Here is a 16,063-nt window from a genome sequence, read left to right on the forward strand (position 1 = left end):
GCTGCTATAAGGTGCCATAGAAAGTCAGTATTTAGTGGGCTGATTGGGCCTCTGTGTACCTGAAATGCCAGGGCCTATTTTGATTCTCAGTCCAATAATGTGCAGTCCAGTTAGACACTGATCAGCCTTGTTGGGGCTGCATTGCTAAAATTTTTTGCTGCATACAAGCGATGTGTGACAACTTTTAGCAAGAGGAGGGTCCTAACAGTCCCCTCCCAGAAGTTCACCAGGAGATGGGCAGCCAAACACAACCCTGCATCTATAAAAGCAAATATAGGCTACAGTTCCCTATCAGGTCAGCCCAGCTGCGGATTGGTTCCTGTCCTACAGTCCAAGTGCTGAATGCCACCGGCCTCCACCCGCACAGCGTGGGAACGAGGCATCAGGAAGTAGAACAGATGGACAGGACAAGCAGAGGGTTGGGGTACATTTTAAAAAAATCAGTACAAATCACAACTTTATTAAGTGGAATGCACTGGCATCTGCCCATAGAACTTGGATACATGCGCATGTGCCTGCCTGGGGCCATAGAAAAGAAAACAGAAGACGAAGAAGCGCATTAGCTTCTACAGAAATACCACACACCAAGGAATTACCTGCTAACAGGAGCATCGGCCTGGGGTATCAACAATTATAACCACTGTCTGTGCTTGTGTGACTGCAGGGCTGTGATTGGCTGTCCCCCTCCTACTGTGCTTCTGGCAGGGACCGTTAGGACACGCCCACCCCTCATGTGAAACACAGACAGGGACCAGAGAACATCTATAGGGAGCTCCAATAAAGGGGCTATTTTTAAAGATAATATTAATGTTTAGCACCATGTAAAAGCAACACCATATATTACTCTTAATTGCCTACAAAATTAGGGTTTTTTCATTTATCCGATATGTCTCCTTTAATAGGATTTTTCCCTCCCAGCTGACCATTGCATGGTCCAGTAAATGGTCTAAAATTCCCTTTATGTAGCAGAGAGTGGCTTCTTTCCATTGTGGTTATGGAGATGAACTTTAAGGTCTGCGCGGTAAGAGAAACATTTGCCACATTCATAACAAGGAAATGATTTCTCTCCTCTGTGAGTTTTGAGATGTACATGAAGGTCGGAGCGCTGTACAAAATACTTCCCACACTTATAGCAGGTGAATGGCTTGTCTCCTGTGTGAATTCGTTGATGTACCTTAAGGTCTGAGCTTTGTATAAAGCATTTCCCACACTCAGAGCACGTGAATGGTTTGTCTCCCGTGTGAATCCTGTGATGTCTATTAAGGTCTGAACGGTGAGTAAAACATTTCCCGCACTCGGAGCAAGTAAACGGTTTCTCCCCTGTGTGACTCCTGTAATGTCGGTTGAGGGCTGACAGATAACTAAAGCGTTTGCCACATTCGGAACAAGAAAAGGATTTGTTTCCTCCGTGAGTCCTACGATGTTTGGTGAGGTCTGTGGACTGGGAGAAACAGTCCCCGCATTCAGAGCAGGTGAACTGTTTCTTTTCCAAGTGAGTTCTCTGGTGTGTAAAAAGTCGCGTGCATAATTTAAACCTTTTACCGCATTCAAGGCAACAAAATGGTTTGTCTGGATGAATCCCGAGGTGTTCATTTAGATCGGAATCTTGTTCATACCCTTTCCCACTATCAGAACAAGAAACAGATTCTTCTCCTCCACAAGATATTGTCTGATGCATAAGAAGGCTACTCTGGTTACTAAAGTGGCTCCTGCACTCCTGCAAAGAATCTGTACATTTATTATTCATAATGTTACCATAATCACTGGCCTTCAGTTCACTATATCCCACCAAACATGTACGGGAATGTTCCAACTGTATCTGTTCTACAAGCGGATTCATGTTGAAGTCCAAATGGGTTCCACCTACCCATGATATTGGCTCCTCTTTCATGGCCTCTGATACATAGTTATCGGAAATACTGCCGCATCCCATGATAGGAGCAGGGAGAATTTTTCTCTCTGTCAGGTCAACAAGTTTATTAATGCCGCAGTTTAAAGCGTTTGCTCCTTCACACAAACCTGACTGTATCTCAGACGCATGCCTACATCTTAGGACAGGAGGAGTTTGATCTGTTTCCTCAATTTGATCGACCAGTGTAATAATATTGTAATCTGAATGGCTTTCTGCATTAAATGAAGCTGGTTCCTCCTTTATGGCATTTGATATATAATTATCTGTCACACAATTTATTTCTGACTGGCTGTTATTCAGGCTGCATCCCATGATTGGAGTGTGTGTATCTGTTCCCTGTATCTGTTCTGTAAGTGGATTAATGCTGCAATCTGATTGGTTTCTCTCTTCCCATGAAGCAGTCTCTTCCTTAGTGCCATCTGCTGGTGCAGGCTGGTCAGTTTCAGCGTTCGTGAGGTTTCTATCAGAGCATAAAACTGCTCCTTCAGACTTGCTTGGGGATTTATTACAATACAACATTGCTTCTGGAGTAGATTTTGTCTGACTCTTTTCTTCAAATTCACAATCTGCCAATGAAAAAACAGGAAAGCAATGCATCACACATACATATTTTGTAGTACTAAGCTAATGACGTAAGAAAATATAAAATAGTCAAGCTATTAATGTCTATGAGCTGATAAGTAGACTTATAGAAGACATTTTGTGTAAAAAATAATAACATACCAGTCTGTTATACTCATTTAGATATAGAAGAATTGTGCTTTAAAAAGTAGTGTTTCAGGATGATTTATTGAATATTTCTGCAAAAACCCAAATAATCCACTTCCTGCTCCCTGAATTCCCAGGCTGTGCACTCAACTCACCAATCAGCAGCTAGCAGGACCTGATAGGGAACTGAAGCCTGTCTGTGCTTGTGTGACTGCAGGGCTGTGATTGGCTGTCCCCCTCCTACTGTGCTTCTGGCAGGGACCGTTAGGACACACCCACCCCTCATTTGAAACACAGACAGGGACAAGAGATCATCTGGACAGCCTGGAAAAGGAGGCAGCAGGAAGTGAAACAAATGGACGGGACTAGTGGGGATTTCGGAGAAATTTACAATAAAATAACCAGAAACACTACTTTTTGAAGTACATTCCTTCTATAACAAAAAGAGTTTAATGCACCGGTACATTCTTGTTTTTACATAATACAAGTCTGTCTGCTTCAATGATGTCAGACATGGGTGGGTCAGGTGCAGACTTATAAAGCATGTTAACAAGGCAAGTTGGGAGAAGGAGGTTAGGATTGGCCATCATTAGTGCACAGTACAACATTGGTACTCTGACACTGCCCCCCTCCTCCACATAACCATACTGCTCAGTTAAATATAAGGTCAGAGCCACCATCAGGGGGCACAGGGGGTACTGCTGTACCGGGCCTGGGCCTAAAGGGGGGCCCGGCTATGCTGCACTTTCAAAATAGCCGGGCCCCCCTTAAAAACACAGAAACCGTGCCGCACCTGCTGAAATCCCAAACCTCCGAAGTCCCGAACCCCCGAAAAGACCCGACGACGCGAAAAGACCCGAAGCCACAAAAGGAGCCGAACTTGAAATCTTGAAGCAGCGAAAAGACCTGAAGCTATGAAAGGAGCCCGAACTTGAAGTCCTTAAAGGAAAACTAAACCCCGTTAATCAAAAATCCCCTTCCGTCTAGTGATGGGCGAATTTGCGCCGTTTCGCTTCGCCGAAAAATTCGCGAATTTCGCGCGAAATTCGCGAAACGGCGAAAAATTCGCAAAACGGCGCCGGCGTCTCGTTTTCGGCGCCGAATTTTTACGGGCGTTTCGCGAATTTATTCGCTCGGCGCGAATCGCGCAAATTCGCCGCGAATTCGCGCCTGGCGAATAAATTCGCCCATCACTACTTCCGTCCATTGGTCCCCCTCACTGCTTTCTCCCTCTTTAGTAACTCTAAGTGTCCCTGTCATTTACCTTGGCATAATTATGCAGAGTAGCACAACGGATACAGAAGATGGCGCCGAAGAGCTCCGCTGCGCTACTCTGCATAATTAAGCCAAGGTAAATGACAGGGACACTTTTTTCGCTGAGTTCACTTTAGTTCTTAAAGCCGCGAAATGAGCCGAACTTGAAGCCACCAGTTCAGTTCTACTGAACACCAATGTGTTTTTTTCATTTGATTAAACCCCTGGCCACCAATGTATTATTTTAATATGCTATAGGCCCCTGCCACCAATGTTTTTTTTTTTAACTTATAAGGGGGCCCTCATCATCAGTGGCTTTTTATAACTTTGGGGGGGTGTTACCGTTTTTAGCACTTATGTCTGTGTGGTATTTTAAATGTGGTGTGGGCAGAGACCTGGGGTGCAGCTTGGGGGTTGGGGAAAATGTTGTTGTACAGGGCCACGTTATTTCTAATGGCGGCCCTGTATAAAGTCCTGATATTTTATTCATTTATTAACATTACTCACCCAGTGGGCAGGGCTGCTGGGGCTCCTCCTTCCCTCCTATCCCTTCCTCATAAAGGTCCTTGTTTCCTTTTATATAGTCCCACTCATCCAAGGAAAAATAGATGGAAACATGATCATTCCTTATGGCAACCTGTCACACACAATGTTCCAGTCATCCCCCAGCCAGAGAAAGGGATTATCATCCACTGTTACTAAACAATAAGGGGCCGCTGTACCCACCTCTCCAGTCAGCAGCTGGATGATGTTGGACATGAGTTCCAGGATCTTCTTGTCATTCTTGTTATTTTCCTTCTGTATGACGGAGCCAGGGGCATGCAGGGCCCCCCCATCATCTGACTTCTTCCTAGGGATGTAGTGCTAAATATTGAAAGGAAGAGAGAATGGTGTTTGAGCTGCAGAGAGACCCCCTTTGTACAGACAGACAGTCTCTTGTCAGTGTGCCAGTCACAGTGCCCCTCACCTCTCCAGTCAGCAGATAGATCATCTCCAGTGTCAGATTCACCATTCTCTCCTTCTTCCCCCGCTCCTCCTCCTCCTCATTTTTATCCTTCTTCTTCCCCTTCATCCCTGTGTCACTCGCTTCCTCCCACATTCCCATTGGCTCCTTGTGGGAGGGACTGACCTGGAAGTGACGCTGGAATTAAGCACTTACACATTTCTATAGTGGATTATTCCCAGCAAAATCCCTCCAAAACATTTCAGGAGCCAAGACCTTTATAATGTATAATCTGTTGCCAGTACATTCATGCAGTGCTGTACAAAAAGTATATATCATTTACAGCAGCCCCTGCCCCAGTCATTATCACAAAAACATTCATATTGGTCAATTTTACCAGGCACAAATTAACCTATATATATATAAATTCAGTCAAGTATGGTGCACTCATAACCCCTAAACAGCAACTGCCTGGGTGCTGGTCAAATTCATGATTCATACAATATACAAAAAAGCGCACTCCGATGACTTGTATATGTGAAAAAAACTAAGCTCTGATTTATTTCAACGTTTCAGCTACCTCAAATGGGCCGTCATCCTGAAGACCGCCCATGTGAAGGAGCCGAAACGTTGAAATAAATCAGAATATACTAAGTGGGAGTGGGGAGAGCAGAATGAGTTGGGCATAACTGGGAGGCATTACTTACACTGTATTGCCTGTTAGGCCTGCCAGAAATTGAAATCTGCTGCAAACTGATCGCACAAGACTTTCGTCTGTATGAAAAGACTTGTGATATTAGCTGCAGTCAAAGTTTTCTATTACTGACAGGCTTAGCAGGCACGACAGCACAACATCACTCAGATTCAGAAGCACCCAATCTGAATTTCTACAGCCAAAAGACATGGCACAACCCTGCTAATCTCATCGTGTTTATCCACAGCCCCTCTATCCAGTAATCATCATTACCTGAGCTGCTGCTTCTGATCTCGGTCAGCCAAGAAGAGAGGGAAGGTTTGAAGGTCAAATGCAAAATAACAGAGGGATCCGAAGAATAAAGGGTAATAGCAAAGAAAAGGAGAAGAAGCACAAGAAGGAAAAAAGAGTAGGAGAAAAGAATAAGTAAACATTCTGCCAAATCTAAAATGAATACCCATGCCTTTCTGCTCCAAATGACGGAGTTGCAAGGCTTTCCCAAAATTGGAGGTTTTGGCAAAATACCTGAAAAATTACCTCAAAGCTTCAACTTTCCAGCATTGTATCGCTAATGTATCATTACGTGCCAAGAAAAAACACCCTAAATATGATTGCCAGGGGTCCTCCAAACAGTTTGGTGCCCATTGTGCATAGGTTTACCAAAGTATCTGGCATTTAGAGGCCCCAAAATGAAGTTAGTGCACACAAATATTCCTGTGGGTAACGTCAGCTAATGAAAAATCAACACATCAACTGCATTTATTGTGGGGTAGAAACACAGATAAATATGTTTACCCCCCCAAACCATATATTTTTGGGAAATACACATTCTACCGAATCTAAAATGGGTAAATGTTTATTTGTATGGCAAATCACCAAGCAGCAAAACACTACCCTTTCTGTTTTAATGTAATTTCTGAAAATCGTCACAAAGCTTGCATTTTACAACATTATACAGCCCACATTTTGTAACATACCAGCATAAAGCATCCTAAATATGAACACCAGGGGTCTACTGAACAGTTTGATGCACAATATGCATAGATTTAACAAACCACGTGGCATACAGAGACCCCCAAATCCAAATAGTGTATATGAATTTTCATGTATGACACTCTGACTGCTACAATACAAGCACCCGGTATGTGTATTATGTGCCATGAGACCCCCTAACAGTATGGAGACCCTAGAAAACCATATATTTTCCAAAAGTACTCATTCTGACGAATCTACTGTAAAACTGGTAAATAAGTATTTCTACTGCAAACTACCAAACTGCAAAGCTATGCTAAACATAATGTTTTTTATAAAATTTCTGAAAACAAAGCTTCCATTTTACCCCATTATATACCCCACATTTCATAAGGTACCAGACCAGCAAAAGTCATCCTAAATATGAACGCCAGTGGTCTATTGAACCTGATATGCATATATTTACCAAACTATGTGATGTACAGAGACCCCCCCAAATGGCAGACAAACTGTACCCCCAGTACCACTATACCCCCGACCCACAGCACCACTGTACCCCCAGTCCCACAGCACCCTCTACCCTCAGTCCCACATCACCACTGTACCCCCAGTCCCACTGTACCCCCAGTGTCAGACTGGGACACCAGGGGCCCACCACAAAACCTTTGACTAGGGGCCCACTAATTAATCTTAGACCAGGGGCCCACTCTTTGTACTATTATTATTCCTCTTCTCACTCAACCTCTATTCCCCTAGTCTCTTTTCTTTACATACTATAATCTAATATTCCATATATTTAGCCACTTTGTTCTCATAGAAATAGGGAATGACCATGAAATAGGCCAAATGTCTAGCAGCATGAGAGACCACTGACACCTGGGCCCACCGGGACTTTTCCAGGTATCCTGGTGGGCCAGTCCGACACTTTGTACCCCAGTCCCACAGCACCACTGTACCCCCAGTCCCACAGCACCACTGTACCCTCTACCCTCAGTCCCACATCACCACTGTACCCCCAGTCCCACTGTACCCCCAGTCCCACTGTACCCCCAGTCCCACAGCACCACTGTACCCCCAGTCCCACAGCACCACTGGACACCCAGTCCCACTGTACCCCCAGTCCCACAGCACCACTGTACCCTCTACCCCCAGTCCCACATCATCACTGTAGCCCCAGTCCCACAGCACCACTGTACCCACAGTCCTACAGCACCACTGTACCCTCTACCCCCAGTCCCACATCACCACTGTACCCCCAGTCCCACAGCACTACTGTACCCCAGTCCCACAGCACCACTGAACTCCCAGTCCCACTGTACCCCCAGTCCCACAGCACCACTGTACCCCCAGTCCCACTGTACCACTGAACTCCCAGTCCCACTGTACCCCCAGTCCCACAGCACCACTGAACTCCCAGTCCCACAGCACCACTGAACTCCCAGTCCCACAGCACCACTGTACCCCCAGTCCCACAGCACCACTGTACCCCCAGTCCCACAGCACCACTGAACTCCCAGTCCCACTGTACCCCCAGTCCCACAGCACCACTGTACCCCCAGTCCCACAGCACCACTGAACTCCCAGTCCCACAGCACCACTGTACCCCCAGTCCCACAGCACCACTGTACCCCCATTCCCACTGTACCCCCAGTCCCACAGCACCACTGTACCCCCATTCCCACTGTACCCCCAGTCCCACAGCACCACTGTACCCCCAGTCCCACAGAACCACTGTACCCCCAGTCCCACTGCACCACTGTACCCCCAGTCCCACTGTACCCCCAGTCCAACAGCACCGCTGTACCCTCTACCCCCAGTCCCACATCATCACTGTAGCCCCAGTCCCACTGTACCCCCAGTCCCACAGAACCACTGTACCCCCAGTCCCACTGTACCCCCAGTCCCACTGCACCACTGTACCCCCAGTCCCACTGTACCCCCAGTCCAACAGCACCGCTGTACCCTCTACCCCCAGTCCCACAGCACCACTGTACCCCCAGTCCAACAGCACCGCTGTACCCTCTACCCCCAGTCCCACAGCACCACTGTACCCCCATTCCCACTGTACCCCCAGTCCCACAGCACCACTGTACCCCCATTCCCACTGTACCCCCAGTCCCACAGCACCACTGTACCCCCAGTCCCACAGAACCACTGTACCCCCAGTCCCACTGCACCACTGTACCCCCAGTCCCACTGTACCCCCAGTCCAACAGCACCGCTGTACCCTCTACCCCCAGTCCCACATCATCACTGTAGCCCCAGTCCCACTGTACCCCCAGTCCCACAGAACCACTGTACCCCCAGTCCCACTGTACCCCCAGTCCCACTGCACCACTGTACCCCCAGTCCAACAGCACCGCTGTACCCTCTACCCCCAGTCCCACAGCACCACTGTACCCCCAGTCCAACAGCACCACTGTACCCTCTACCCCCAGTCCCACATCATCACTGTACCCCCAGTCCAACAGCACCGCTGTACCCTCTACCCCCAGTCCCACAGCACCACTGTACCCCCAGTCCAACAGCACCGCTGTACCCTCTACCCCCAGTCCCACAGCACCACTGTACCCCCAGTCCCACTGTACCCCCAGTCCCACTGTACCCCCAGTCCAACAGCACCGCTGTACCCTCTACCCCCAGTCCCACATCATCACTGTAGCCCCAGTCCCACAGCACCACTGTACCCCAGTCCCACGCACAGTATATATAGGTAGCCTCCATGCTAGTTACCAGAGAGTCTGTCAGAATACAATATATTCACCTTCTGTGTGAGAATGACCAAGAAGGCTGTATGTCTAACCTTACCTTCCGGCAGCTCGGTCTGTATTCAGGAGAACAACCAATGAGTCAGTAGAGTAGGCCGGGTGCAAGAGACAGGGAGAGGAACAGGAAGACACATCGATTGGCTGAGGGGCGCTGATGCCAAGGGCAGAGCAGCAGATCTTCATATGATTGGTTGGATTCTGGGGGCGGGACTATAGTTTCCTAGGAAATGCTCAATTAAATGAGTAATGAGATTGTCTTAGAGGTTAGATGAGTGGGAGGACAATAACATAACGGTGCGGAACAGAAGGAAAATTCCGACACTTTTTAGAACATGTAAATGAAATGTGATGTCCCCACAATATTACCAGCACGCTGAGGATTGCTGTGTGTGAACATATTGTCTAGCTATGTAAAGTGGAGTGGTGATAAAAACTACATTTCCCACAATGCACCACTAAGGGAGGAAAATATCACATGACAATTCCCAGCAAATCAAATCCGTGACTGTGTGACTGAGACACGAGGACGAGGTCTGTGATGGCTGGTCAGGTATGTGTAAGTTAGGAGCCGAGCCTTTTCCATGTGGATTCTAGCTTTTCCCTCAGTACCTTGAGTACTCACTGAGGTAACCTTTACTGAGGAACTGTTGCACTGAGTGTATTAGTAGCAGGAGGGAAGCTGTGAGCTATAAACAAAACACAATCATCACAGTTGCCTTGCACATTTATTTGTGACATATTTCTTCTTTGGAAATATTTAGTGACTGATTTTAATGTAGTTTTTTTGTGTGGTAAACAGGGAGTTATTTTCTTTGAATTGCATATGGCTCTATGGGAAAAATCTGGAGCAGATTTCAGAGAGAAGCTTTTCCCTCAAACTGAACATGGTCCTATGGAAGTTGTGAGCGACTTTATGGGGCAAATTTACTTACCTCCAAAATTGCGCCAGCGACGGCTTTGCTGACATCGCAACACTTTCGCCAGGACAACGCTAATTCGCAAAAAAACTAAGTTGCATCCAGGGCCCCGAACGCTTTGCAAAGTTGCGCTACCGTTACTGCGGCAAGCAAAGCGAAGTTGCACTAGCGTTGCCTAATTTACATATGGCGGGAAGTTAAAGTTGAATGGACGTATATGTTGCAGCAAATACATTACATTACACAAGTCCAGGGAACCTTAATAAAATAAACTAGAGTTGTTATATTGCCCAGTGTATAGTTTATGTGCCATATGTTACGAAATGTAGGGGGGAAGCCGGTTACCAACAAAAAAAATACGATCTTTTGCAGCCTATCCCCCTGTAAAAAGTAAAAGCAGCCAGCGTTTTTTGGGACTTGTCAACTATTTTTTGACCAAGTCCTATCTACTTTATTGCACTTCGCCTGGTCTGAGCTGGCAAAGGCAAGTCTGGCACAAGAGGTAACGTTCAGTCAATCTTAGTGAATTAGCATACTTTAGTTTGTTCATTGTTCGCAACTTGGTCTGGCGTTAGGGTGTGAAGTACCGCTAGAGTCTATCTCCTTCGCTAGTGAAGTTACGCCAGCTCCCGTTAGTAAATCAGCAAAGTTCCAAAATGATGTCACGCTGGCGAATTTTTGCCAGCGTTAATCACTTCGCCCTTTAGTAAATTTCCCCCTATGGGCTTCCCAATAAATGGATTAACTACACACCTGCACTTACTTACAGTATACTAGCCTAGTGTAGAAAAATCGGTTGTTTTTCATTGATGACTCCCCCCCCCCCAGCACCATGTGGTCTCCTATCTCAACTACCTCTGTTTGTCAGGAACCAGATGTCTAGCACAAACCTCTTTCCTTGCCATCACAGGGACCCTCAGGGGCATAAATATAGATCCTGCAACTCTCTAGTTGGGCACCGACTCATATTCAATATATTTTTATAAACCTCAACTACGCTCACTTCTGCATGAAAATTGGAAAGATCCCCCATCCCGGCAGAGACACAGACCATAGGAAGATTTAATGGGATTCTATGGATTTGGCTCCCTATAAATCTTTTGGGGGATATTGCTGAGAATAATCCTCTATAGAAATGTGTAAGTGCTTAATTCCAGGGTCACTTCCAGGTCAGTCAATCCCACAAGGAGCCAATGGGAATGTCGGAGGAAACGAGTGACACAGGGATGAAGGGGAAGAAGAAGGATAAAAATGAGGAGGAGCGGGGGAAGAAGGAGAGAATTGTGACTCTCACACTGGAGATGATCTATCTGCTGACTGGAGAGGTGAGGGGCACTGTGACTGGCACACTGACAAGAGACTGTCTGTCTGTACAAAGGGGGTCTCTCTGCAGCTCAAACACCATTCTCTCTTCCTTTCAATATTTAGCACTACATCCCTAGGAAGAAGTCAGATGATGGGGGGGCCCTGCATGCCCCTGGCTCCGTCATACAGAAGGAAAATAACAAGAATGACAAGAAGATCCTGGAACTCATGTCCAACATCATCCAGCTGCTGACTGGAGAGGTGGGTACAGCGGCCCCTTATTGTTTAGTAACAGTGGATGATAATCCCTTTCTCTGGCTGGGGGATGACTGGAACATTGTGTGTGACAGGTTGCCATAAGGACTCATCATGTTTCCATCTATTTTTTCTTGGAGGAGTGGGACTATATAAAAGGAAACAAGGACCTTTACAGGGAAGCGATAAAGGAGGAGCCCAGGCAGCTCCACCCAGTGGGTAAGTAACTGTTGCTTTCTATCATATGTAGTGTATGGCTATGATGGATGATTTCTCTATTTAGAGATACCTGAAAAATATAAACTTGGGCAGCAGGTACCAAGCTATCATACAGATTTTTTTCTTTAAATAAATGCTATATTAAGGAAGACATATTATCCAACAATACATCATAATATTGTACATATAGAAAAAATGAGCTGACAAATGTAGAGTTTCAGGGTGATTTATTGAATATTTCTGCAAAAATACTACTAGTCCCGCACATCTGTTCTGTTCCTAGTGCACAGTGATGAAGGGGTCGCCACCCTCCAAATCGAACAGTAAAAGAAGGATTCACTGGCTCTCAAAGGCTGTTGCAAGCAGGGATAAACCCTTGAGTGTTTATTTGCAGAAAAATGCAACGTTTCGGGGTAGTACCCCTTTGTCAAGCATTGCACCAACCTTTGAGTGCTAGTGAATCCTTCTTGTAAAGTCACTCCGAGAACAGATATATATATATATATATATATATATATATAATCAACCATAAATATTAGTCTCTATTTTTCTCCTCAGCAGCCTGTGAATATAAAGATGAGATCAATGGTACAGCACATATGGAAGGAAAAGTATGCTGTAATAATTATGGAAATCTAACAAACCCTGAAATTTCTCCAGTGGAACTGCCCCTACCAGCCAATGGTGTTAAAGAGGAGGCTACTTCATGTGATGATGGAGACCAATCAGATTGCAGCATTAATCCACTTACAGAACAGATACAGGGAACAAATGCACCTACTCCTATCATGGGATGCAGCCTGAATAACAGTTTATCAGATAATTATGTATTAAATGGAATGAAAGAGGAACCAGACTCATGTGAAGAAAGGACAGAATTTAGAGAGGAAACAGAGTTATTTGCAGTTATGGGATGCAAGCAAAGTAAAAACACATTGGCTAATTGTATATCAGTTGATATTAAAGAGGAAGTGGCTTCATGTGAAGGAGGAAACCAATCAGATTGCAGCATTAATCCACTTGAAGAACAGATACAGGGAACAGATACACCTACTCCTGTTATGGGATGCAGCCTGATTAGCATCCCATGTAATACATATGAAAATGTGGATACATTCCCACATAAATCTCAAATAACCCACACAGGAGATAAACCATTTTCCTGTTCTGAATGTGGGAAATGTTTTGCCACGTCATCGAAACTTACTAGGCATAATAGAACTCACACAGGGGAGAAACCATTTTCTTGTTCTGAATGGGAAAAATGCTTTATTAAATTATCAGAACTTACTGTCCAACAGAGGACTCACATAGGAGAAAAAACATATTGTTGCTCTGAATGTGGGAAATGTTTTGTCTCTTCATCACACCTTCGTGTCCATCAGAAAATCCACACTGGAGAGAAACCCTTTTCCTGCTCAGAATGTGGGAAATGTTTTTTAAATCGAGCGACACTTGTCCGACATCACAGAACTCACACAGGGGAGAAACCATTCTTTTGTTCTGAGTGTGGGAAATGTTTTGCTGCTTCATCAGACCTTCGTGTCCATCAGAGAACCCACACAGGAGAGAAACCTTTTTCCTGTTCAGAATGTGAGAAACGTTTTTTAAATCCGAGGTCACTTGTCCGTCATTACAGAACCCACACAGGGGAGAAACCATTCTCTTGTTCAGAGTGTGGGAAATGTTTTGCCAGATCATCAGACCTTACTGTCCATCGCAGACGATCCCACACAAAGGAGAAACCATTTTCCTGTTCTGAATGTGGGAAATGTTTTACTAGCTCATCAGAACTTACTGTCCATTTGAGAACTCACACAGGAGTGAAAAAGTTTTCCTGTTCTGAATGTGGGAAATGTTTTTCTCAATCATCAGATCTTCCTATCCATCTGAGAATTCACACAGGGGAGAAATCAATTTCTTGTTCTGAATGTGGGAAATGCTTTATTAAATCATCAGAACTTACTGTCCATCAAATGACTCACATAGGAGAAAAAACATATTCTTGCTCTGAATGTGGGAAATGTTTTGCCTCTTTGTCACACCTTCGTGTCCATCAGAAAATCCACACAGGAGAGAAACCTTTTTCCTGCTCAGAATGTGGGAAATGTTTTTTAAATCGAGGGTCACTTGTCCGACATCACAGAACTCACACAGGGGAGAAACCATTCTTTTGTTCTGAGTGTGGGAAACGTTTTGCTGCTTCATCAGACCTTCGTGTCCATCGGAGAACCCACACAGGAGAGAAACCTTTTTCCTGCTCAGAATGCGAGAAACGTTTTTTAAATCCGTGGTCACTTGTCCGTCATTACAGAACCCACACAGGGGAGAAACCATTCTCTTGTTCAGAGTGTGGGAAATGTTTTGCCAGATCATCAGACCTTACTGTCCATCGCAGACGATCCCACACAAAGGAGAAACCATTTTCCTGTTCTGAATGTGGGAAATGTTTTACTAGCTCATCAGAACTTACTGTCCATTTGAGAACTCACACAAGAGTGAAAAAGTTTTCCCTGTTCTGAATGTGGGAAATTGTTTTCAGACCGACGTAGTCTTGATTACATCACAGAAACCACACAGGAGAGAAACCATTCTCTTGCTCTGAGTGTGGGAAATGCTTTGCCACTACTGCATACTTCATTGTCCATCAACAAACCCACACAGGAGAGAAACCATTCTCTTGTTCTGAATGTGACAAATGTTTTAGACATCAATCAAGCCTTATGGTACATGAAAGAACCCACACAAGAGAGAAACTATTTTCTTGTTTTGAGTGTGGAAAATGTTTTGCCTCTTCATCACGCCTTACTGTTCATCAGAGAACTCACACAGGAGAGAAACCATTTTCCTATTCTGAATGTGGGAAATATTTTGCCAGCGCATCAGAATTTAGTGTCCATCAACGACAAACTCGTATAGAGTAGAAACCCTTTTATTGTTATGAATGTGCAAAAAGTTTGACTATTTTAACTGTAACTGGCCAATGGAGAACTCAGGAGAAACCTTTTTTTTCTGTTCTGAATGTAGGAAATCTTTTACCAGCTCATCAGTACTTACTATTCATCAAATGAATCCAAAAAGGGGTGAAACCTTTTTCTTGTTCTGAATGTGGGAAGTGTTTTACTAAAACAGAACTTACTGTCCATCAACACTAAACCCATATGGGAAGAAAACCTTTTCCTGCTTTTTTTTTTTTTTTAATTTTTTAACATAACCTCAATCAATTCACTGGTGGAAATCCATAAGCTTGTTCTCAGCACATGAAATGATTTGGAAACTTTACTTTCACATAGATTATATCTTGTTTGTTTTAAAATATTTTGCCATTTCATCAGATTTTATTATCCATCAATAAAGAACCCACATGTGGGAAAAATATGTTTAAAAATATTAGGGATGCACCGAATCCACTATTTTGGATTCGGTCGAACCCCGAATCTGATGTGAAAGATTCGGCCGAATACCGAACCGAACCCTAATTTGCATATGCAAATTAGGGGTGGGAAGGGGAAAAACATCTTTCTTCCTTGTTTTGTGACAAAAAGTCACGTGATTTACCTCCCTACCCCTAATTTGCATATGCAAATTAGGATTCGGATTTGGTTCGGCTGGGCAGAAGGATTCGGCCGAATCCGAATCCTGCTGAAAAAGGCCGAATCCCGAACCGAATCCTGGATTCGGTGCATCCCTAAAAAATATCTTCTTGTTTTGTATGTGGAAAATGTTTTATAAGTGGGGTATCAGGCACATAATAGATCATTAATAACTTAAAAGATACATATTGTGTGAAAAACAAGAATGTACCAGTGCATTATACTAGATTAAATAAAAAAAGTGCTTAAAAAACTTTTTCAGGTAGATCTACTGAATATTTCTGCAGAACTCCTACTAGCCCTGCCCATCTGTTCCACTTCCAGCTGCCTCCTTTCCCAGGCAGGGGAGCAGGCAGCACACTGCACTGTAGGATAGAAACCAATTAGCAGCTAGGATTATCTGATAGGGGACTGAAGCGTGACTGCAAGGCTGTTATTGGCTGAACCCTCTTACTGTGCTTTTGGTAGGGACTGTTAGGACACGCCCACCCCTCACTGAACTCGACAGTGACTGTAGCAGGTC

At 44.8% G+C, this 16,063-nt stretch overlaps 2 protein-coding genes across 5 annotated transcripts; one reads left to right on the forward strand and one right to left on the reverse strand.

Moving 5' to 3' along the window:
- Nucleotides 1-803: 803 nt before the first annotated feature.
- LOC108703764 (oocyte zinc finger protein XlCOF7.1-like) lies at nt 804-4,539 on the reverse strand. Its single transcript, XM_018240063.2, has 2 exons — nt 4,382-4,539; nt 804-2,478 (listed from the first exon to the last, which is right to left on the reverse strand). The coding sequence occupies exon 2, from the start codon at nt 2,429-2,431 to the stop codon at nt 959-961; it is 1,473 nt and encodes a 490-aa protein (XP_018095552.1). The 5' UTR covers nt 2,432-2,478; nt 4,382-4,539; the 3' UTR covers nt 804-958.
- Nucleotides 4,540-11,484: 6,945 nt separating this feature from the next.
- Nucleotides 11,485-15,187, forward strand: LOC121398045 (oocyte zinc finger protein XlCOF7.1-like). 4 transcript variants are annotated; one of them, XM_041576566.1, is made up of 3 exons: nt 11,485-11,493; nt 11,869-11,947; nt 12,506-15,187. In XM_041576566.1, exon 3 carries the CDS (start codon nt 12,547-12,549, stop codon nt 14,467-14,469), a length of 1,923 nt encoding a protein of 640 aa, XP_041432500.1. In that variant the 5' UTR covers nt 11,485-11,493; nt 11,869-11,947; nt 12,506-12,546; the 3' UTR covers nt 14,470-15,187. The 4 variants fall into 4 exon arrangements, with proteins under 4 accessions (XP_041432500.1, XP_041432501.1, XP_041432498.1 ...); XM_041576567.1 differs by having other exon boundaries at nt 12,509-15,187; XM_041576564.1 differs by lacking the exon at nt 11,485-11,493 and adding an exon at nt 11,698-11,734.
- Nucleotides 15,188-16,063: the final 876 nt, after the last annotated feature.

The sequence above is a fragment of the Xenopus laevis genome, chromosome 9_10L, assembly GCF_017654675.1.
Source record: "Xenopus laevis strain J_2021 chromosome 9_10L, Xenopus_laevis_v10.1, whole genome shotgun sequence".
NCBI lineage: Eukaryota > Metazoa > Chordata > Amphibia > Anura > Pipidae > Xenopus > Xenopus laevis.

Excerpts from the sequence above, each read along its gene's own strand:
- LOC121398045 (XM_041576564.1), top strand. The coding sequence starts at position 11,702 with ATGTCCAACATCATCCAGCTGCTGACTGGAGAG. Across the intron at positions 11,735-11,868 it reads TCCAGCTGCTGACTGGAGAG|GAGTGGGACTATATAAAAGG; the intron begins GTGGGTACAGCG and ends TTTTTCTTGGAG. Across the intron at positions 11,948-12,505 it reads CAGGCAGCTCCACCCAGTGG|CAGCCTGTGAATATAAAGAT; the intron begins GTAAGTAACTGT and ends TTTTCTCCTCAG.
- LOC108703764 (XM_018240063.2), bottom strand. The coding sequence starts at position 2,431 with ATGTTGTATTGTAATAAATCCCCAAGCAAGTCTGAAGGAGCAGTTTTA.